At 36.2% G+C, this 25,302-nt stretch overlaps 1 protein-coding gene across 1 annotated transcript in view; it reads right to left on the minus strand.

The window, feature by feature from the left end:
• LOC149797019 (PDZ domain-containing protein 8-like) overlaps positions 1-25,302 on the minus strand; it is a 118,503-nt gene that overhangs the window by 53,246 nt on the left and 39,955 nt on the right. The window contains exons 11-15 of the mRNA XM_089960697.1: positions 23,377-23,455; positions 22,319-22,825; positions 13,542-13,661; positions 10,773-10,916; positions 3,667-3,773 (exon numbers count right to left, since the gene is read on the minus strand). Of these exons, the coding sequence (XP_089816823.1) occupies positions 3,667-3,773; positions 10,773-10,916; positions 13,542-13,661; positions 22,319-22,825; positions 23,377-23,455 (957 nt within the window). The remainder of the gene's footprint in view (positions 1-3,666; positions 3,774-10,772; positions 10,917-13,541; positions 13,662-22,318; positions 22,826-23,376; positions 23,456-25,302) is intronic.

Below are 25,302 nucleotides of genomic sequence, written 5' to 3' on the forward strand. Positions count from 1 at the left end.
ATATCTTGCCTGCACTGCATACTATGCAACAGTTGACACTTTACACAATACAGTATCTTTCATGTACTACACACTGCAATATTTTGCTCATGCTGCACACTATTCAATGTCTTCCTTGCACCAAAATGATGCAACATCTTGCCTGCACCACACACTCTGCAATATCTTGTACTATGCACATTGACTCTAGGTCTTAAAATATGTAACACAAAGAAAATGTTAAACCAACAATATAAGTAAAATCAACAAGTCATTTATTTCCCTACAATGTTATGTAACATTATATGAATTGCAAAGTCTTTATCACATACTTTAAATCAGGCTCTTCATGTTGATGCTGACATGGCAGAAAAGTGATGCCTATACATTATGCTATGAAACATCCATGTAAAATAAAACCCGAATGTTGTCATATCAAAATGTGATCCACTTTATTAATGATGAGCAGTGCTGCTAAAAATCAACTTTATTTAATAAAGGTTCGACAGTATAAGAAAAATGGAGCCAAATACAAAACACAAGGACTCTGAAATGGCTAATTGTCGCCTACTTTTTTGTAACTTTGATTAGTACTCTTCACAACAAGGAAACCTGTTACATTTGAATACTGCTCATGATAAAATTTCAAAGAAACAAAGTTTTGGAGGAAAATGTGTTTCTTCCACAATACTTAGCCAATCATAATACCATAGGAGTATGACCACTACCTCACCAATCCAGTCTTTCTAAGTTAAATGTTAAATATAGAAAAGCTAAAAGATGTCTGCCGATATAAATGGGAGTATGACAAGAGTAATCTCCCCTTGCAGCGAGGGGCTGTACTGCAAGTCCCATTCTAGCTTCAATTACCACTGAAGCAGAATACACAATCTGCCAGTAGTAGGCATATGTGAGGAAGTTTGTATGGTGTATCTGTATTTTGATCAGTTATGTAATATCAAAGAAACATTTTCCTCCCAAAAATGGTTGTCATCAAAAATGTTACCAAAACTTACTACATGTACTTTACAAGAATAGGTAAAAATGAAGGAGTTACATCTCCTTACCCCAGAAAGGCTCAATCTTCAGTCCCCCTAAGGTATGTGAGGATGTTTCAACTCTTTAATGAAATATAACTAGGCTGGAGTAGTGACTTGATATACATTGATGCAGCTGACTACAAAATGAACATTAGCAAATAAGGGATAGGGCAGGCTGGAGGCCCTGCAAAACACTGTGTATCATATAGGAACAGTGATAAAATGACTTACACTGGAAATAATGAATTCTTTCAGAAGGGATGTATGAAAAGATGAGTAAACATATCCTTATGTCTTACCAAAATGAACAGAAAGAGAAGTAATGTCCATCCATCATGCCTGCCTTGAAAGGTCTTTCCTGTTCCTTATCTCTTCCAAGATAAAGAGGAAAAGGGCATGAATCTGGGTTTATGAGATGAGACTGACCTCATAGCTGGCCTACTGCAATCCAAGGGTTACATGATGATGGTCCAGATAGCAGAAAAACAGAGAAATACACCTCTTCTACCACAACAAAAAGATGCAGCTATAGAATTAAATAGTGAGTACTGAGTTGCTCTGTTATTGTACAATCCATGACAAATTTACTCTACAGTATGAACATCCACAGGGTTCTTGAATGAAATGGTTGCTAATTGTTCAGATTTTGCTGAGACAGGACAGCCATCTAATTCATCTGCAGCTTATGTACACCCTGATTCATCTCCTGACTTTTTTGAGTTGAGAAATGACAATCGAGCTTGTGAGTGTGAGCTGGTATGGTATCATGCATTCAGGACTCTAACATCACCATAGCTGGTACCAGACTAGTAAGTCATGGTGGGCCATGAAGTATTATCACGTTGGTCCATGATGGCAAGGGCCTAGAGAGATCCATATAAGCCACTGACCACTAACAGGTTATAAAAAACATTGGTTCAGTAATGGTACCTGGGGGCTAGGGCATAAAACTGGCCATGGACCAGTATGGGTCTGTCTTGGTACCAGGGTCTCTAGTGGCAACTGGATACTATGGCACTTATACTGGCCATGGGTCTGTTGTGGTACTGGTAGTCAGGGCAATCAATTTCTTCCTTTCGGTGCCAGGTTCATAATGCCAGGATGAGTTAGGGGATATTAGATCTTTGTAACCAGTCCCAACCTGCAACTAGAGAGACAATGTTGGAGCTCATCAACCTGCCTCAAATGTCACGGGAAGTAAACATCAGCTGTCATGCCTATCCAGAATCAGTCCTAATGGTACAGCCAAAAATAATTGTTCCATAACCAGTTTCTATCTGCATCAGGTTATGCCAAGTCTGAGCTGGTGTTGACTGAAGTCACTCTAATACAAATGTCATAGTAATTATATACAGGCTTTAAACAAATAAATTCATGCAAATATAAACAAATAAATTCAAGCAAATCATTATATTGGTATCAATGAATTACATGAGATTGAAGCAAATACCTTGTGCTTTCAAGCTTTGCTTGCTTCTACTTAGCGTAACCAATCAGGATTAAATATATCTACCGCCTTTTATAACTAGGTGCCACAACTGCAGTCAGCCTAACTTCTAGATTTCCAAATAAGTGATTCTGGACAATCTCAACTCTGACATTTTCGATACAAAGATGGAAGATAATCTTTTCCTTCCAGTCTGTCTGACTGTTAAATATGCAAGGGCTTAATTAAGAATCACTTCCTCTCATGACACAGACATTGAAAATCATTTAAGTGTAGTGATTTAGCATGAACCTGTCCCCATAAATCTAATTAATTGTTCACTTGCACAAATTAATGAGCTCTTTATAGATCGACAGATATTTGCACCCTTACAGTAATAAGTGAAGAATGGATGGGAGTTAGAGCCAAGGGTATATTACTCTTATCAGATTCCCACCTATGTGGGCAGACAACTTTTAGCTTTCTTATTGCTAAAAATATTAACTGGGTTTGTGAGGTAGTGGTCATTTACTGGGTAGAAAGGTCATACTCCTGATGTATTATGACTGGTCATTTCAAGAAATGCAAAAATTTGCAATATGAAAAACTTTGACACAAAAGTTTCAATCAAATTCCTTACTTGCTTTCGTAAATATATTCCAAGCAGAAGTCTCACATATCAGGTGATAAAACTCTGGTATACAATTATAATGAAGCAAAATTTTTTTTTGCATTTAGTGGAGACAGATGTGCAATTTATATGACCTGGGAACAACTAGAACACAAAATCTTATTATTATTAATGATTCTGTTTCCACCACCATCACTGCTGGACATGTGATGCCTATATATTAATCTGCAAACACACTGATGTTGACCTGCCTTTAAGTTTTCTACTTAGATACAAGTCCACATATGTCTCAGCCTGAAACAAAATACTGGATTTTTAAAGAAAGAACAAATCCTATATCATTCACTTCGTCCAAAAATACCAAGCACCCCACCCCCCATAACACACAGGTGAAAAGTTTGAAAATTTCTAATAAAATATATTGGCACTGCATGTTTATTCAATATAAGACATCACATTGTAAGCTGAGCTATAGCATGGTGTTGTCAGTTTGAGAACTCTATTCTAGTTATGTACCCATACAGTATGTAAAAATACATAGAAATAACAAGAACTATTTGACCATCAATGAGGAGCTAAGATTTTTCTACCTGGCCCCAGCTTTAGCATCGGAAGGGACCAGATGTATGGTCTGCTGGACATCCCCCTGAATGGTCAGCACACAGCTGAGAGCAATATCTGCTATAGGGAGACTGACCTAGAAGAGATTAGGTAAAAACTTTGTAAGCACTTACCATTGTAGGGATAATAGGACCACACAAAATGTGTGCAGTTTGTTTTATGTTTTGTTTTATCTCCATGAATTTGATAATCAATGAACCATATATACTCATTTATAAGTTGGGTCCAACTGCAAACTGCACAGACCCAGATCTAATTTTGCATACTGTACAAGCAGATCTGGGTCTATCCAATGTTAGGAGTAATCAGTATAAAAAAAAACAACAACACAGATCTTGATCTACCAGTGCATAATGCAACAGCAGATCTAGGTCTATTAAGTTTGTTAGGAGTAATCAGTACAAAAAAACAACGCAGATCTTGATCTACCAGTACATGATGCAACATCAGATCTAGGTCTATTAAGTTTGTTAGGAGTAATCAGTATTTAAAAAAAAAAAAAACAGATCTTGATCTACTAGTGGATGATGCAACAGCAGATCTAGGTCTATGCAGTTTGTTAGGAGTAATCAGTACAAAAAAAAACAACGCAGATCTTGATCTACCAGTACATGATGCAACATCAGATCTAGGTCTATTAAGTTTGTTAGGAGTAATCAGTATTTAAAAAAAAAAAAAACAGATCTTGATCTACTAGTGGATGATGCAACAGCAGATCTAGGTCTATGCAGTTTGTTAGGAGCAATCAGTATAAAAAACAACACAGATCTTGACTGACCAGTGCATGATGCAACAGCAGATCTAGGTCTATGCAGTTTGCAGTTGGACCTGACTAATATGTGCATATATACAATAACTACAGATGCCTGAAATCTTCTAATTCAGTTGGGAAAGAATGGCGATTATGATGAAAGTTTTGTAGAATCAAGGTAATATGCTACTAATAATACAGAAATGAACTCCGCAACAAGCATATATCTGAAATGACAATTTTGCTACTATATATACTGATATGTAAGTTGTGACTTACATTTTAAGTTATGACTTACATTTTTTAGTCTGACAGAATAAGAAAACAGTCAAGCATCAATTTTCATTTAATATTTCAAAAAACATGCAAGGAATACATAGAGCACTGTTGTAGGAAATAAAAAATATTACAGTTCATGTTATCCTAACAACATTTTCACTACTAGCATTGTACTTCTACTGTATGTTCATATCACGCTGGACACAAATGACCAAATATGTACATGGGCTACAGTGGCCAGTGAGAAAAAAAAACTTTCTTGTGCATAATCCATCCAGAAACTCAATTCATATACCAGAAACAGGATGATGGAATCAGACAGATTCAATAATTGTTAAAATGTTACACAAGAAACATTTCATGTTTTAATACAATAAAAAAAAGCTATGTGCTAGTGAATAACTAATATTCCAAATTTCACTTTTACTAAAACTGAAACTCAAAGATAGCATTAATATAGCCTGGATTTTACCATGGCTTCTAATGTTTTAATTTAAGTACTAGCTTAAATTTTAGCTACTACCAAAACAAAAATTTAATCTGGCATTAAACTGAAAAATCAAACTTTTTAAAACTTTACAAACCTTGTACACGGAGGTCTGAACCTCTATAACTAGATTTTCAACAAATTCTACAAGTCTACCGAATAAAAACTTAACCATAGTCCAGTCTAGTTAGGCCAATGCAAGAAATTCCCCACTAAAACAAATCCAACATAGATAATTGTCAGATCAAAAGACCAAATTTTGAGAGAAAAAACAACATGGAACCTGTGCAATTTAAGCATCATATGTATATGGGATACTGCTAATACCCAGCAAGGATTTTGTGCAATTTAGGCATCACATGTATGGGATACTATGAATTCATTTATTTCTGTAAGCATCATTTTTAATGCTTTAGCAAAATATTACACTTTTGCTGGTACTTAATTTTGTGCACTGGGTAAGTGTTATAGTGTCCACAGAAGAATTACCTTTCCTTGCACCTTTACATTCATTTTTTGAGGTAACCATATAAATGAACCAAAAAAACCATAAAATTTGGAGTAAAATTCATAAGGTATCAAATCTTTTTTTGAATATGTTACTAGATCATAATACATTTAGCTGACATCCACTTTGCCACAAATTCGGCCCTTCTAAGCTAGATAAGACTTCCACAACATCTTTTGCCTTGTTTTGACTGAAAAGTCACCTGCCTGCCATGCCAGAAGTCAGATGAGATTAGTCTCTCCTTGGATAAAAGGACTGATTCTATCAAATGTCAGTTACTACTGGAGCAGTCAGGCATGCAATTTTGTGATGGGCTTGGGTGAGTGTGAGCGTAATATGATTAGGTAAGTATCCTCGAAGAAACATACTGTACCCCCAAAAATGAGCTTCTTCTTCAAAAATGTTATACTTTCGCGATATATTAGCAATTAAGTAAGATGTAGAGGGAGTTACATCCCCTTACTAAGGACCTGGCCTTGGAATTTTAACATATACAAAGCAGCTTCTGAGTTTCATATGAGATACAGGGCAGGCTAGAGTTGAGATATGGTCAACAATATTGATGAAGATGAGAAAATAATTTTGCTCCTGAACCTCCAGAAGTAGACTAGCATACGTCCTTACAAAGCTGATGAGTGACCCTTGGAGGTTGTCTATTCTACTGCTGATATAGATCCCACCTAGGGTCAAGTTTTGGCCTTTGAGATCTCTGAGCTAAAGCTTGAGAATATTGCCTGGAAGGATGGAAGGGAGAGTGTCATGTGGGCACCACAGCCTCGTGTACTGGCAAATATGCAGATTGTGACTCCCAGTGGTTGATCCATCAGGTGTTATACCCATCGCAAGCCAAGTGAGGTCATGTCATTTGCTCAGATGAAACGTCATGTGGTCCAAACCTTTTATCATCTAGTCTAGGTGGCAAAGAATGAACCAAGACTGAGATAGAAAGATAATTTGCAGAGGTCTTGTGAAAATGCAGACCAAATCAATTGAGAAGATCAAAGAAACAAATACATGGGATTGAACTGACTTCTCAAACTGGCTGGCAGACACTACCAAGATGATATTCAACATTTATTTTGAAGCAAGACAAACCTGGTTCAAGAAGATTTTCAATTCCATGCCCTGGTAAATGAAATACTCGGATGGAATGAGATCAGAACTGTTCTTGTTGACAAGATATCCAAAGCAAATAAAGAGTGAAACTGGGCATTTCATGTCCTGAGATAAATACTGCTCACCTAATGCTTTTGTAAAATGCTGACCAGGTAGTTCAATATCACAGACGTCGTGGTAGTTTTGATGAGTGACATGACTGTCCATGAACCGTACACAGTTTCCCCATATGTCAACCTCATGAAATCTAGTAAAGACCTATGAATGCATGTATATTTTAGGTCTAAGCTCACTGTGAAATCACCCTCTTGAACAGTGCTGATATACAACATATCCATTCTGAACATCAGTGCCCACATGCATTTTGAGAGAGCTATGGCCTGTCAGAATTTGCCATCGGCCATTGAAACTTCATAGTCTAGAGTAAAATCCTGATGAGTTTGTGTTACAAACAAAATCTACCACCCTTTTTGTAATAAGAGTGTTATGAACAAAATCTACCACAATTTTTGTAATAAGATTGATGCAAAAAATCTACCAACCTTTTTGCAATAACAGTTGTGTACAAAATCTACCACCCTTTTTGTAATAACAGCTGTGTACAAAACCTACCACCCTTTTTGTAATAAGAATGAAGAAACAAATCTACCACCCTTTTTGTAACATGAGCTATTTACAAAATCACCGTTTTTGTAATGAGAATGTTATGAACAAAATCTACCACCTTTTTTGTAATAAGAGTTGTGTACAAAACCTACCACCCTTTTTGTAATAAGAGTTGTGTACAAAACCTACCACCCTTTTTGTAATAAGAGTTGTGTACAAAACCTACCACCCTTTTTGTAATAAGAGTTGTGTACAAAACCTACCACCCTTTTTGTAATAAGAGTTGTGTACAAAACCTACCACCCTTTTTGTAATAAGAGTTGTGTACAAAATCTACCACCCTTTTTGTAATAAGAGTTGTGTACAAAATCTACCACCCTTTTTGTAATAACAGCTGTGTACAAAACCTACCACCCTTTTTGTAATAAGAATGAAGAAACAAATCTACCACCCTTTTTGTAACATGAGCTATTTACAAAATCTATCACCGTTTTTGTAATGAGAATGTTATGAACAAAATCTACCACCCTTTTTGTAATAACAGCTGTGTACAAAACCTACCACCCTTTTTGTAATAAGAATGAAGAAACAAATCTACCACCCTTTTTGTAACATGAGCTATTTACAAAATCTATCACCGTTTTTGTAATGAGAATGTTATGAACAAAATCTACCACCCTTTTGTAATAAGAGTTGTGTACAAAACCTACCACCCTTTTTGTAATAAGAGTTGTGTACAAAATCCATCACTCTTTTGTAATAATAAGAGTTATGTACAAAATCCATCACTGCTTTGTAACGCAAAATCTACCACCCTTTTTGAAGTAAGTGTTATAAACAAAGTATATCACCCTTTTCTCTGAAGAGCATTATGAACAAAATCTACCACCCTTTTTATAATAAGAATGTATTGTCTTTTTGCAGAACATCAGCTCTGCTTAGGTCTTTTTTGATATTTGTAAATAGAACCCTTGACAGCAGGTAAAAGTGATCTGGTGGTTCCCTTAGACAATTTCCAAGACCTACAGGTCAACTAGTCAGAGTGTCTCCCATTCTGTGGCCAAATGTTGAAGTCTTCCACCAATTGGGAGATCAGAAAATGGCAGCACATGCAACATATCATTTTCTGCTGGAAAGCTCATGGGGAGAGCTGCTGGACTAAAACAAGTTCTCATTTCCCAAAGTCTCATCAATGGCTGTTTAAAACTGGGCCCTCAACAAGGAAAAAACTTGGTGAATATTTCCCCCATTAGACATTCCTAAGATGGCTCATTTCTACTTCTCTAGTCTCTAATAAGAATTAAGGCCTGGACTCTGAGTTGCTGAGCCTGCCATAACTTTGCCTCTTTGCTGCCTATTTCCTGATCTCCTCAATGTGGCTGTACATTATGAGGCTGAAAGGTGGTAGCTGCTATATAAGGATGACCTTATGATGTTCTTGTTGCAACACAGATGTGGATAGGAATGTATCTCTTTATTCAAGGTCATGGTTAATCAATGCAGCTATGTCATGTAAGACTGAATGCTGATCTGCCCTTTTCAGCGTAGAAGTCATACATATGACTGACTCCCTAGTGCATCAGAATGGTTGTAAACAATGTTGTCAACTAGTATTTGCATATTGAGATTTCAGACTATATGCACAGAGGATAGTTTTGACATTTACAAGACTGCCTGCAATGCCTCTGCTGACAACTGGAATTTCAGTGTAAATGAGTGGCTTGTGTGTCCAATTTAAAGCCAGGTTGAAGTTTTGTGTCAAATATCTTTGTGAAAAGAAAAGTGTTGATGCTGAGTTGCCTTACAAAACAAAAGAATACAAGCAACTCAACCAGACTGCAAGAGCTGTTTTAAACAAGACAGGTCTTTCTTGGATAACGGACTGACAGATATGGGAATTCTGTACAAGACCACTGACAGAATGGAAGGTGGTAGACATAAGTCTGGAGATTGACCCACAGATGACTGAGTCTCCTCTGGACATTGCCAAATTTAAAAAAGAAACTGGTACTTGCAAGTCTTCCAACTATGAAAAGTTAGGTGACCACAAGACACCTACCAATGTAGCAACAGCTGAGTTGACAAGGCAGGTTGTTGAACATGGGAGTCTATCTATGCTGGGATATGGTGATTTCAGTGTTCACTATGAGCGTTGTTGAAGGTCAAAGATGGGAACCAGGTGGCCATAGATGGTACTAAGTTACATGAGAGTATAGACCTTTGATGGACCAGTTTGGTGTCTGTCATCCATATTGGATAGCAATGGAAGATGGTTCACTGAATCCAGTGTGAGTTTTGCTTGGTGTCCATGACAGAACAGGATCTGGAACTATCTTTACCTGTTTTTACCTGTTGCTGGATGCAACCTGGATCTTGGCCCAAGAACTGGGTTTGCTCAAAAAACAGATCACTATACCCAGTCATGGATGTAAAAAGAGCAGATTGTACCATGAACTAAGAAGGACTGAACGTGGCTGATGTCTAGTGCCAAAGTCTTGTACGCATTATCAAGGGAATGATCACCATAACCATAACTGGGGTATACATGTTGCGGTGGTTAGTCCAGGACTGGTCCACATTAACTGTATCATGTTGGCTGCTCAGCATTCTGTGTCATAATGGTACATTCTAGTTATTGTGCTGTAATGATGGCTACAGTGTGACTGTTTAAGAAGCCTGTGGTGGTGCAGATTATCAGATCTTTCCACCTCCAGTGATTTGGTAATTAGGAAAATGGTAATTTAGATAGTGTTGGCTTCAATACTGATGGCATGTGTGTATTCTTGACTCACATTAGCCCAATTTCATTACTTGTCTGTTATGGCTGCGCATCTATCTCCAGACCAGTGATTATCAAACACTGCAAGATTAGTTTTAAACTGCACCTCATGCAGTTTATAGTAGTGGAGTTATTGTCAACAGCCAGCTTCAAGTGTTTCCACACCCACATTTAACCCTGCCAACTGGTACTGGTACCTTTAATTAGAGAAAGCAATACAATGCAAAAGCATGCTAACTAGGAACAAACTGAAGAGGTAATTGATGATGGATGGGATTTTGCACCAAACCTACTATACATGTAGAAATCAGTCTTATCTAACTTTCAGCTTGTCAGATAGATGACTTTGTATCACATTTGCTGTTAAAACAGGTCAAAAGACATGGTAAGCATTTGTCTTTGATTGGGAAAGCTGGATTTGCAAGATAGTGGATGCACTCCTGGCATTCTTTGATTCAGTAACATATCAGAAGGAGAAATTGATACTCCACCAAAAATACTAAATTCACAATCCTTCAACAAATAAGAGCAGATTGCATTAGTACTTACATAACCGATTGGGATTCGAACTTCTGGTTTGGCAGCTCTTTCATTTTTATCCAATTTTGGTGGCACTTTGCACCAAAGGCATATGTTCACATACTTCTCCTCCTCACTCACTTCAAACTTAAAGCTCTCTCTCCATACAGGATTCTGCAAAACGAAAAAGAGACACAATGGACCAAATGACCACTATCATCAATTACTGCTAAATGGTAGTTCTAGTGGACTATAAATTAGCCAAATAATGCTACAATTTTGCATCTGTCCATAAAGGAATAAATACCCCCACCTTCACCCCCATTAACATAAATGAGTCAACTGAAGAGTTCTCTTCTTACAGCTTCTGACCGAACCTAACAAATCTCAGGTTCACTGACTGGCATTGACAAGCATACAGCTAATCTAGTGGCCAAATTTATGCAGCCATTATATTACAGTCAAACCCACTTATCTTTGACCTCAGTTATCTTGAGAACCCATATATGTTGAGCGTTTTGGTCCAGTCCCAAAAAATTCCTTCTCTGTTATGCTAATTTTTCCCTGCTTATCTTGACCCCTGTTATATCGACAACCCTATTATGTCGGACATAAGTTTTGGTCCAAAGCAACATGTGAACCAGCTTAATTCGACAAAATGCAACTTTTAATATCCAACTCAGAGAACTTTTGCAAGAAATGATCAGGCATTTCCACTATTACTGCTACCCCGTACTGACAAGGATGGAAAAAGCCAGTACAAGACCAAATTTTACTGGGTCAAATGTTAATCAACCAAGCTCATCACTTGCTTAGAGTGGAGTAAATTATCTTGCAAACAAGAATTTTTAGTTAGGAAACTGAAAAATGAATGCATTTCTGACCTTTATAGAAACTGCATTCAAAATGGACATTATCAAATGTCAACACCACGACAATATAGTTCATTCCACACAGCATTGCAAATTTGATCTTATCTGTAACTCGAAAAATTATCAGGTTAACATCATTAAATTTAGCTAAAAATACCTAATTTGTCTTGCACAATATTTTAAAATGAATACAGTAATAGTTAAAGTGTTTCCATGCTTGGTGCCAGTGTAAGGCTTCATCTTCAGCATGGCTAGATCACATGACTCACAATAATCTATAAATAGACACCCGCAAAATTCCAAACTAAGCTGGTGCCCTCCCACACCCCTTAAAAAAAAACAACAAATACTTGGATATTAATTTATTTTTAACAAGAGTTTTAAAAAAAGCACTAATGGTATTGTAAAAAAAAAAATCCAATGCACCCAGTATTTTTTAAATAAAATTGTCAATCGCTGTGCCATGATTACACATTCATTAACACAAACAGAAGAAAGCAGGAAGGGACAGAGGATTAATGTCTATGAAACAGAAAAAGGAGTGCTTTCATTTGTATTGTTTTTATCTTGAATATCAAAGTCTTGCAATTAATCAAAGAGATTAGCTGACTCTCCTTCTGGTGCTGTGTTCTTGCCGACGGTCACTGATCAAAGTCGGGAGGGATATGGGACTACAACTGGACGAATGGAATAAGCTTAAGCTAGCTTCATACATGATGTTGAGACAGTTTAAACTTTAAAGACTTGAAACACATTTTACAGTTTGTCGGTACATGAATACTGAGTGTCATATTTTTCCGGTGGAGAGGCAACTTTTACTGGTAAAAAATGGAATACATTGGTGTAAAGGAGACTCTGACAATCAACAACAGTGATTGATTCTGATGCACAATATTGGTCAGTTACATTTTGCTGCTAGTCACAAGTCAACTCCAACAAATGAAAATACTTTTTTTTTAAAGTATAGTCCTGCATGTACATGTACTTAAACTAGCCTAGATCAAGGGTCAAACTCAAACAACCCTGAGGGCCACATGGGGCATTTTCGATGGCCCAAGGACTGCACCACCTTTGTTATCTATCATGGCACCTTGTGACACCAATCATTTTGGGGGCACGGGATATAGTTTGGCGGGCCGCATGTGGCTTGTGGGCCATATGCTAGAGACCTCATGTCTAGATTTAGGACAGTGAGAAAATCATTGTCTTGCTGAGGCTACCAAAGGGTTGAGGCTATTCACAGGGAAATAAAAACAACTTTAAACCACTGACATTGCTGCAGTAACGTAAGTGTTGTAAATATGTGACTTGTTACTTCATCTCATTTAAAAGACATCCAATCTTTTATGCAACCCTGCATGGTTGAATTGTTATTTTTATTGTTCATTAGAAATGTCATTTGTTTTTAGAGACAAAACTCCTCATTTTCGTTATTTCAGATGCATAATCATTGTTCTCCAGTAGATTTGTCAACTAAACCCTGATATCTCAGGACCCGGTTATGTCAACGATTTTTTTACACCCCCGACATAATCAAGATAACCAGGCTTCACTGTATTTAAAAGGAGATCATCACAAGTTTAAAACGAGTCAGATAATATGACTTCAAGAGGATATATTGTTAATAAGTTCTATTTATTCAGTAAAATATAGATAACCTCCCCACATGTTTGATTTAACAAGTAAAAACTTTAACAATGAGTTTACTACAGAAACTGCAATATTCAGATTAGTATTTGTTGCATGTCGGCATGTAGACAGATGGACATGTGGGCAAATGGACAGACCCATTTACAAGCATTTTAAAGTGATCACAAGATACAGCTTCCACCAAGGTGAACACAATAAAACTCACAATTTGTCAACGAAAACAGAAAATATCATTATTTCATTAATTTTGATAAGGCAATAGAGTGCCAATTATCACCTTAGAGAACTTGACCTCTAATGTTGTTCTGTGATCGTCAAATGGGGCATCTAGGTTATCTGGACTAGGTTCATATTCTCCTCCTAAACTTAAGTTGTCTGTCTGCAGGTCCTCGGGTACCTGTAACCAGAGAAACAAGAAGGAAATGACTGCTGAACTATATCTTACAAAACACTGCATTAACAGTTACTATATATTAAAGGGGAACAAATTTACACATACCATTTTCTTCCAATAACCCCATTATCTGACAATCCTCCTATTTCAGCATCTAAAGTTATAGCTTCTAATAATCACCCATCCCTACATACCTAGTCACTGCTGATAACCCCAAACACAATTGTGACAAAAACGGTTATTTTGTCCACCACATAAGAAAATTTATGGCAAAACATTTTAAGTAATTTCCAAATGCAACAATGTACCAGTCACACACAATAGGAGCGGCCCTAATATTCACTAAGTGCGTGCAATGCCTTGAACTGGTAACACTCTGTTGCAATACAAAGGATGCATGACAGTTGCACACAGCTGTGGCTACTTCAAAAAAATTACCACTGCTGTGAAAATGACAAGAAAGTTAGCTACTGTATCTGCTAGTCCGAGGGAAATTATCAAATCAAAAGAAATACATATGAATAATTGTCTTAAAGTGAAATTTTCATGGTTTCATCATCTCTTTATAATCATGATATCCCTTAAAGGCTACTTCCAATAAATGTCAATAACAGCAGTAACAAAAATTATATTGGTAAAATAATTGAAATGTGTTTTGTACATGCTGCATACTTCAAAATGTAGCTAAAAGAGAGAGAGAAAGAAATAGTGAGGCATGAAAGTGACAAAATCCATTGTTATCTCTTACAGAAATTAAAAAAGTTGGTCAGTTGCAGCAAAGTTGCAGCACATAAATCAAGGTGCCAGAAATATGCATCACAAGTATGCCACTACTGGCATACTTTTGACCCACTTTAGCAAACACACTGTTCTTGTCTAAAGTGTGCCACTCCTGGCATACTCTTAGCCAATGCTTCAAACACACTGTACTTGTATTAAGTGTGACACTACTGGCATACTTTTGACCCACTTTAGCAAACACACTGTTCTTGTCTAAAGTGTGCCACTCCTGGCATACTCTTAGCCAATGCTTCAAACACACTGTACTTGTTATAAGTGTGCCACTCCTGGCATACTCTTAGCCAATGCTTCAAACACACTGTACTTGTTATAAGTGTGACACTACTGGCATACTTTTGACCCACTTTAGCAAACACACTGTTCTTGTCTAAAGTGTGCCAGTCCTGGCATACTCTTAGCCAATGCTTCAAACACACTGTACTTGTTATAAGTGTGACACTACTGGCATACTTTTGACCCACTTTAGCAAACACACTGTTCTTGTCTAAAGTGTGCCACTCCTGGCATACTCTTAGCCAATGCTTCAAACACACTGTACTTGTATTAAGTGTGACACTACTGGCATACTTTTGACCCACTTTAGCAAACACACTGTTCTTGTCTAAAGTGTGCCAGTCCTGGCATACTCTTGGCCAATATTTCAAACACACTGTTCTTGTCTAAAGTGTGCCAATCCTGGCATACTCTTGGCCAATATTTCAAACACACTGTTCTTGTCTAAAGTGTGCCAATCCTGGCATACTCTTGGCCAATATTTCAAACACACTGTTCTTGTCTAAAGTGTGCCAGTCCTGGCATACTCTTAGCCAATGCTTCAAACACACTGTACTTGTTATAAGTGTGACACTACTGGCATACTTTTGACCCACTTTAGCAAACACACTGTTCTTGTCTAACGTGTGCCACTCCTGGCATACTCTTGGCCAATATTTCAAACACACTGTTCTTGTCTAAAGTGTGCCAATCCTGGCATACTCTTGGCCAAATTTCAAACACACTGTTCTTGTCTAAAGTGTGCCACTCCTGGCATACTCTTGGCCAATATTTCAAACACACTGTTCTTGTCTCAAGTGTGCCACTACTGGTGTTCTTTTGCCCATTTTTGCCTTAAAATAGAATTGTTTACCATAATTTTGTTACAAAATGTACCACAAGCAAACTCCCTGTCATAATTTAAATCAACTGAAATCTGTGTGTAAAAAAAACATGTATAACAAAGATACCGTAGCTTCATTAAAGTCATTTTAGTGGAAAAAGTGAGTTATTTTTTGTTTCACTTTTTTTTAGTAACTAATTTTGAATGATGCAAGATATCTGTTGTAGCTGTTGTTGTTGTGGTAGGATTTAATGCCATTTTTCAGCACATGATAGGCTATACATGGAGGCCAGTATTAATTGTGGAGGAAGAACCCAGGAAAACCCACAAGATATTTGTAACAATGGTGACAAAGTAAGTACTAAAGTTCATGTGTCTGACAAACATTTGTAAGAATGGATGGACAGACTTTATCACAATGGATGGACAGACTTAATCACAATGGCCAGGCTTTATCACAATGGATGGACAGACTTTATCACAATGGATGGATAGACTTTATCACAATGGACAGACTTTATCACAATGCTTCTTTGAAGATGATTGAATATAAAAAAATTATATTTAACTTGTGTCAAAATGAGAGTTTTCATACATTTGAGATCAATGACAGTAATATGTTGCACAAGACTTACTGTATTCCTGCAAAAATTTCTTTGATTTTCTTCTATCAAAACCATGTGACACAAGATAATTTCTATAATCCTCTTTCTCTTGCATTGTTTAATTATTAGTTGTCTTATTATTAGTTGGCAGAAAAACGATTATCAGAAATATTTAAAATAATACTCTTGCATGGATACCAAATTCTCATCTGGCATATTTAACTTCAATCTTACTCTATATATTTAGTTAATAAACAATGTTAAATAAATAAATCAGTTAAGTAAACTAAAAATACAGTATGATTTAAAAAGTCTATCCTGTGAAAATTATGTTATATTTCATATACTCAAAACCTCATTCAAAACTGTTGGCAGGAAAACATCTTTCTTGTGAATGAAAAGGTGTTCCTGAAATTATGTTGTTGTGCAGATAACAAAATAATAGAATATAGTCATGAAAGTTTGCCTATGGAAGCTTGAACCAGATTTTCAAATGTCACTCAGCTGTATGGATCAGATATGGATCAGGTATGGATCATATATGGATCAGCAGTAAGAGCAGACTTGTAATTGCTCATCAGTCACAACACACTCTTATTCCTCACCCAAATGACTAGTATGGGCTGATGCAACAATGGCTTACATTGATGGTTATCTCAGCCAATCAGATGCAATGAATCATATGTAAATTGTAAAGATTTGTGGGGTCAGTTCTTAATTTTATGCGACATGGATATTATTCAAAACTTGCTCAAACACAACACTCAGGACATGTACAGAAGATGTCGTTTTTATTTGTTTGTTTTGAACTGAACTTTCACACAACTTGCCAAGTCTTGTGGGCAGAATGTTGGAAACTTTCATTACTCCATACCATTTGTCTCTGTAGCAAATGAGCACAGCAGAAAACTGGGTACCAGATCATAGTAAGAGTGGATCTGTCCATTACATTAGATACCCCACACACACACATCACCTTTACCTCCAGTAGAGGATTTAAGCCAAAATTTTAAAGAAGAATAAAAACCTGCTATTCTTCACAACAATTCTATCAAGTTTAGTTGGTTCAACAAGTACTGTAAAAACTAACCTATTGGTCACCTTAACATAGCAGTCACCCAATCACAATGGCCATTCTGCCTGGAAAATCTCCTGTATAAATATGTGTTTAATGGTCACTGGCTTTCTGTGATCAACAACTAGGTATTTTCTAACCAAAAAATGCCTTCTCCCTGTCTTAAACAATCAGTGGAGCATATCTACGGTTACCAGTCAGTCTATGCAAACTAAACTTTTACTTCATGAGGAAGGCATTGTTTAGACCACAGAATATCATGCCAATCTGTGTGCAAACATTTTGTGTTCAGTGTACTCAATCACAGTGTCAATGTAACTTGATGGTGTCAATATGTTAAATTTGAAAGCAGAGCAGATTTTTATCATTATGGCAGAGGGTGGAAGTAATTTGTTTACTGACTGGTGGGAAAGTAATTTGTTTACTGACTACTGACTGGTGGGAAAGTAATTTGTTTACTGACTAGTGGGAAAGTAATTTGTTTACTAACTGTTGGGAAAAGATCTTATGTTAACACAACAGAAATGAAAGTAGCCTTCTGTCCTGGTGTGACAGGTATAGTTCAATATCTTCAACTATTTGCCTGTGAATGTAAGTGATCTCTGATAAATAAAAGTTCATTTTTGAGGAGATAAAAGTTCCATTCCTTTTAATTAGGGTCAGTGGTCATTCAATATTTAAAACTTGTCTGTAAAAGCAGGTAAAGTTTCAGTTCATGGGTCACTGAAAATAGCCAAAGAAGGCTTCTTTTGATTCCCCCTATTCATCACAGAACTCTCAAAATGGACTTTCTTTTGATCTCAGTAAGCTACCGGTAAGCAACTGACAAATCCAGATATTGCTTCTGAAGTGTGAAGAGCTGATTCAAAGCCTAACTGATAGTGGCCGACCAAAGAGTCAGTCCTGTTTCACTTTCATTTTTTTAAAAATTCAACATAAGTTGTCAGGACTTGACATGTTCCTCTACATCACCATCTGAATGGGTATATGGGGCATTAGTTTAAAGTTATTCTCCATCCTGATATTTATATATGTTCTCTCTCTCTCTCTCTCTCTCTCTCTCTCTCTCACACACACACACACACACAAATATTGTACATAAAGAACCACTCATTCACAAAGCCCAGCATGTTTAACATTGCCAATTTGTTTGTTTGATGTAAATGTAAAGAAAAACAAAGAAATCAAACCAAAAGTTGACAAAAGGGTCCACTTTTTCTTAAACTCATCACTTCTGTTATTCACTCTGGCATCATATTTTCCTGCTATTTTGAAAGATAAAATGCAATTTTTATAATAGGTGAGATTTGGGATTTTTGATGTACAATATGCTCAGTAGATAACATATTTTACACAAATAATTAGGAAGTCAATATTTCCTATAAAAACATCTTTCATGTAATTGTAAAATGTGGATCGTAAGTTTGGATCCATTCTACAAATATTTCCAAATACGCTCAGAAACTGAAACTGTCAGATTAAGTGCTCAATTTGTTCTATTCCCTCCTTACAGAAGGTGTATTTATTTTTATCACTTAAATTAGTCTTATTCAAAGCAAAAGAGTTGGTCCATTTATTTACACCAATTGCACACCACAGCTGCCTGGATCACATTTCATGTTTAACGTTTGGCTTTTGTATCTTGGTTCTTATCAGATCTTTATAAATAAATTTATTCTTTACCCAAATAAGCAAAGTTTTGTAGAGTATCACACATAAACTACTTCCATTTTCAAAAAAAAAATTTACTTTTTTTCCACTTCACTAACATCTTTGAGATAAGTCCTCTGTTTTACAGTCATATGAAAGCTTTCAATTAGTAAAGAAGTTAAGTGTTTTGTCATGCTGCACACAACAAATTAAGAAAAATGATTATTTAAAGTCAGATATGATTTAACATATAGGATGGATTAAAGCAAAGAGGATACAGTATATTTGTGTTGAGCATACATTCTGGAGAGAACATGTACATTTTTCATGATTTTGTTCAATGGTGCCAATAAAAAAATCTTTAAATAATAATAATAAGAATAATAATAATAATAATAATAATAATATTAAAGATGATATTTGGTAGATGGTATTTTTTAAAAATCAATACTGAAAGGTGAACCTGTGTACAGAAGTCACCTGTGTACAAGGACCAGTAATGCCTTTTCTCATGTGTGGTCGCTATTGATAGATTTAACTGTATAAACTGATCCATTTTAGTCCTGCCAACTTTTATCTGATTAAAATTGTGACGTGCCTATAGTAAGTAGATCTGACACACACTGATAAATGTTTGGAATTTGGAATTCCCTGTCCATGTATTTTTAGTAACCTTTAGATAAAGTATTGCATTTTATACCATATACACAATGCTTATAAGTAGAGTCAAACTGCAAACAAAATAGGCCTTGATCTTTTGTCACATAATGTGCCAGCGAATCAGAATCTATGTTGTTTGTTCTACTGATTACTCCTAACAAACTGCATAGACCCCAATCAGAAGAAGCATTGTGCCATGGCAGATCTGAGTCTGAGCAGTTTCTAACTAGACTGGACTTGTAAATGGCATGAACAAGAGTTACCATTAGGAACATTATGTCATGAATGATATTCACTTTCATAAATATGAAAGCTTTAATCTGATTGGTGAATCAAATGTTCAACAAAGCATGAACATCTCTTTTACATCAGAAATCTCAATTCTAATTAGACTGTGTTAAACTAAAAACTCAGTATTTCAAAACACAATATGGATTCAATTTTACTGTACTGTTAGAGTGACAATAAAAACAAACTTTGTAATGGTCATATGGATAGTTTTAGCATCTATTTTAGCTTGATTATGATTTAGCCAAAATTAGTTTGCTAAATCTTAAATTCACTAAAATGTAATGCTCACTTAAAACGTTGCACATTTTGACAAAACTAAACCAAAAGTGTACCAGAAAAGTGACACAAGCCTACCCGTGTGAACCTGAAATGTGCCAGAACTGTACCAAAGGTTTGCCAGAACTATGCCACATTCTTGCCAAAAAAATGTACCAGTAGTTTTACAGAACACTGTGCTACAACCTTACCACCAAATGATTGTTGTTGCTGTTGTTGCATGGTTTAATGCCATTTTTCAGCACACGATAGGCTATACATGGCGGCCAGTGTTAATGGTGGAGGAAGAACCCGGGAAAACCCCGGAAAGAACCACTGACCCACAAGAAGCTACTGGCAAGCTTTCTCACATACCCACACTGGCTGAATCCGAGACTCGAACCCATGCAGACAGAGGTCCACCAAATGACATAACAGTAAAAGGCATAAATGACAATTTAATCATCTGAAACATTCTGATACAAGTAAATGCATTAATGGACATGATTTACAAAGAAATAGTGAACTATTATAAGGATGAAAAATTCAATGAAAATCTGAAATAATTATTCTCATTCAGTCAACTTAAAATTTCATTTTGAAAAGAGTGCTTTATACTGTTAAAACAAATTTTTTTTAACATTATAGGGGGCGCTCACCAATTAATATGTACTTTAGAGAGAGTGACATATGTAAGGTGAAGTAGTTTGCATTTAAAACATGCACATTGGAGAGAATGTCGGCATACCTATATGCTACAGTAATGTAATGTGGATGATATTTCTTTGGATATTGTACTTTTGGAAATTTTACATGATTTAAGCACACTGCTAACTAAAATGACTGCTCCCTTGTGTTAAAAAATCAGCCTGAATTAGTCTAAAGTACACTATACATAGCAGCTATTAAAATAGGGAAAATGAATTTTGCAAGACTAGACAATGCCAGCTTCTAGAAGTGCAATGAATGAATTACCAAATATGTAAAATGTAAAAAAAAGTTATCGGCTCTTTTTTATACAATTTACCTCTGAAGTTCAGGAAGTGAAAATGACCAAGTAGAGCTAGCACTTTTTTGAAAGGTTCACATTTGAAGTAAGGCCAAGCTGTATACTCTATAACCCATAGTACACCCATCAATAATACATCAAAATAAAGGGAATTAAAAGTTCTTTTAATTATACCTAAGATATACAAGGTCTCTTTTAAATAGCCAGTATAACCAGAGAGGAAAGCCGGGGAAATTCTTTTTCTTTAAAATCTTAACCCTATGCAAAATGCGAAACTGTATAGCGCCACCATATGCAAGCAAACTTATAATTTATGCATATTGTGCACAAATATAACCTTGCTGGCTATACTATGCAAACACAAACTAAATGAAGTGTGATAGCTCTTTTCCAACACAAACATATTAAATCAAAAAAAAAATGAAACTGCTGCCAACAGTGAGGGATGTTTTTAAAAAAATGGCATCTGTAGTCCTTCTGTTCATACGTAAGCATAACTGGTGATTATGAAAAAGCAGCTATTAATATCTAATCCCTGTTCATTAAACATGTGTTCATATATGGGAACCATGGTGGCTAAGTGGTTAGCATGCTGGACTGGTGGCCAAATGGGTGCAGTTTTGAATCCTTCCATTCAATCAGCTCAGTTGGCTACCGTGATGTCTCTTTGGGCATGGCACCTGCCTCAGTATTAAACAACCTGCTTGTGTTGTTGTTCCTTAAAACACAAAACCAAATCAAAAGATAGTTTCTTAATTCTCTAACATTTAATGCTGGCTAATATTCCATGCTACTGAAGTGACTTAATGCAGCAAGTAACTAATGAAGTGTTCAATCCCTGGACATAGAAGTCATGGATGAAACTTGACTGCTTTGAAATTGTTATTTTTTTGGTGATTTTCTTTGTTACCCAGGTCATTATTTAAAGCCTAGAGTCCTCCTATTTCACTTAAGTTACCCTATCAGAATTTTACATGACCCATTCATAGCACAAGTCATACTTTCAGAAAATAATGTTTTTACAAGGGAAATAATGGCATACAAGGGCCTGTTCATCTGATGTACACTTTCATGCAGGGGTTTAGTAACAGAATCATGCCTTAAAGACATGATTTGAATACTTGAGGGTTAGTAAGCAAGAATAAGACTACAATGAAAAGGAAAGGCTTTTTTGACCAAAAGTAACCAAAAATAATCAAAATGGCAGGAGAATAGTACCTTATTGTTCAGGTTTGTGTCACTGCATGTTCTACGCTTTTCAAACCCATTGCCTGATCTCTTCAGTGGTGAGGATTTTGCTGATTGACTCAATTCTATACTGTCTGACTCAGATGAAATTATTTTCTTCGGAGAGGAGGTAGCAGATTGGGAGTCTCTTGGCTTTTTGCCAATATCATCACTCCTGGTATTCCTATGCCTAACTTCTGGAATTTGTGATGGTGAACTGAACCTATGTTTAACATCTTCAAGTACATCTCCTGACTCTTTTAACACATCTTTCTGGCGACCAAAGATCATTCTTTTGCCTGTACTTAGAAGGAATAATCCCTTTTTAGGCAAAGACTTATCTGAAAGTTTGGCTGTTTCAGTCACTTGCTTAAGCATGCTATCTGTTGGTTTTGCTATTTTTTCATCTGGTTTGTGTGAAATGCAAACATAATCCTCTGTTTCATTACGTATAGTGGTGGTAGTGTCAGCTTCGTTTGGATTATCTTGATCTATTTCCTACAATAAGAGTTCGGAGATTTAGATATATATATACGCACACATGCAGATACACACGTACCACATACATATTCTAAAGAGTAAATAGATCCAAATAAGAAAATTTCAGGGTAGAATAAGAAACATTTCTGAAGTTAAGTATTGTTTTGTAGGTCATATGCATTAATACTGTAGAGTACATGGTGGTTTCAATATTATTCTCATTGTTCCACAGTCGATTGCTAACATTATGGAATGTGAGTTGTTTGGTCACAGAGAGAGCTACTATGACCCTATTAGAAGTGAAAAGTGCCAATACATGCTTGCAAAGAAAAGCAAAAAGCTACTAGAAAAAAATCCCCTAAGTGTTTACTCCCAGGGGTGACATGACTGATGCAACATGCAAATTTAGAGGTGAAAGTTATGTTGGAGAAAAAAAGATAATAACATTATATATATATTTAAAATAAACAATCGTCGAATTGATGAAACATAGCAAGATTATAAACTTTTCATGGACAAAGAATTATGCATATTACTAATAAAGCAAATCAAATAGAATGATCACCTACCTTAAGACTGACCATGTCTTCCTGAAGTTTGCTATAACTGGAATGAATGGCTTTGGATCGTTCCACTCTCATAATGAACCTGATCAATCAATCAGAGAGAATTTTGATTTAAAAAAGAAAACGTAAGGTAACTACATATACAGTTGAAACTCATTAGTTACAGCACAGCTGGCTCTAACAATGCTGATCAATCAAATTTGTGTTTAGGACCACACAGAAGCTTTTTTATCATTATATTCAAAAACAAGAACTAGAAATTAAAGCTGTTTAGATCTGACTGAACTATAACAATACAGGAGAAAAGACTTATTCACTTGGAAGACCATCCTTTCATGAAAAACTATAGTTTTCCTGCACGCTGTGAAGACCTCAATGAGATCACCTCTCTTAACACTTTACCTTCTCCTAACACATATATGCGATGCTAAAAATAGCCATGTAACCCCAGAGATGCATATACAAGCTGCCAATAATACTCTTTCTGTCCCCGCCGGCTCATACATGAGTTTCCAGCCAAGGGCAGGGAAACCCCAGAGACGCATATACACATTTCATATTAAAGCTTTGTATTGGATGAAATTACAAACATCTGTTCTTTTTTAAAACATTTAGCCAATGAAAATAGTCCTTGCATAAAATGATGAAAGTATTCTATTAGTAGTTTTACTGCATATAAGTGGGAAATCCTGTTGAAAACAAGGTCAACTGTGAAAGTAAAACAAAATGGCAACATTCATGTATTCTGTCGATGATTTTGACTAAAGTTTTGAAGGATTTGAAAGTGATGACATTGCAAATGACATTAATTTTAATCAGATTCAAGATGAAGGATCGGACATTAGTGTAAGTCCTGTTTCAACACCTGACATTTCAGATTTATCTCATTCTGAGGATGGAACGTGCAACATTCAAATCTGGTCGGAACATGTGAGACCGGTAAATGTGGATGACTTTACAGCAGTTTCTGGGCCAACATTTATTTTAGAAGAAAATGCAAGAGAGATAAATTTCTTTTTATGTTTTTCTCTTGAAGAAATATTCCAGTTACTGGTTGATGAAACAAACAGATACGCCGGAAAACAAATTGGCGAAAAGGCTGATCCCAACTGGTTACCTACTTTGGTTGCAGAAATGAAGGCATTTCTTGGAATACATGTCGTTTTTAGTGTAATGCAAATTCCAGAATACAAGATCGGTTGGAACACAGGTAACTTTTATGGAGTACCAGGTATTCCCGATGTAATGACAAGAGAACAATTTGAGAAGCTGTAAAAATATTTTCATGTTAACAATGTGACTAACAACCTTCCACGAAGAGAACTTGGAAACGACAAGTTGTGTCATATTAGACCAGTTTTAAACACTGTTTTTGCAAGGTGTCTTGAAAATTATAACCCACCCAAGGATCAAGCTGCTGATGAGGGCATGATAGCATCTAAAGGTAGATTATCTTTTAGACAGTACTTGCCAGCAGAGCCTACCAAATTTGTATAAAAGTATGGAAGAGGGTCAATCCAGCAAATGGCTATGTTCATGAATTTCAGATATATTGTGGACATGAAGAAGGTCGAGGCACTGAACATGGCCTAGGATCCCGAGTTGTGACAGACTTGACAAGAAGAATTGTTGGCAAGAACCACCATGTTTTTTGGATAATTATTTTTCAAGTCTAGCCCTATTGGAATCTTTGAAAACTGACAAAATTACTGCTGTGGAACCATACATGCAAACAGAAGAGATATTCCTAAAGCCATAAAAAATCCCAGAGATATTTCCAGAGGCCAGTTCAGAACAATGCCGAAGGGAACACTGACAATAACTGCATGGAAAGATAGAAAATTTGTCCATTTTCTTTATAACAACATCAGCTCTGGAGAAGAAACTGTAGTTCAGCGATGGCAGAGGCATGGTGTTCCCCAGCAGATA

The sequence above is a fragment of the Sinohyriopsis cumingii genome, chromosome 6 (assembly GCF_028554795.1).
Source record: "Sinohyriopsis cumingii isolate HCF-2022 chromosome 6, ASM2855479v2, whole genome shotgun sequence".
NCBI classification, from domain to species: Eukaryota; Metazoa; Mollusca; class Bivalvia; order Unionida; family Unionidae; genus Sinohyriopsis; species Sinohyriopsis cumingii.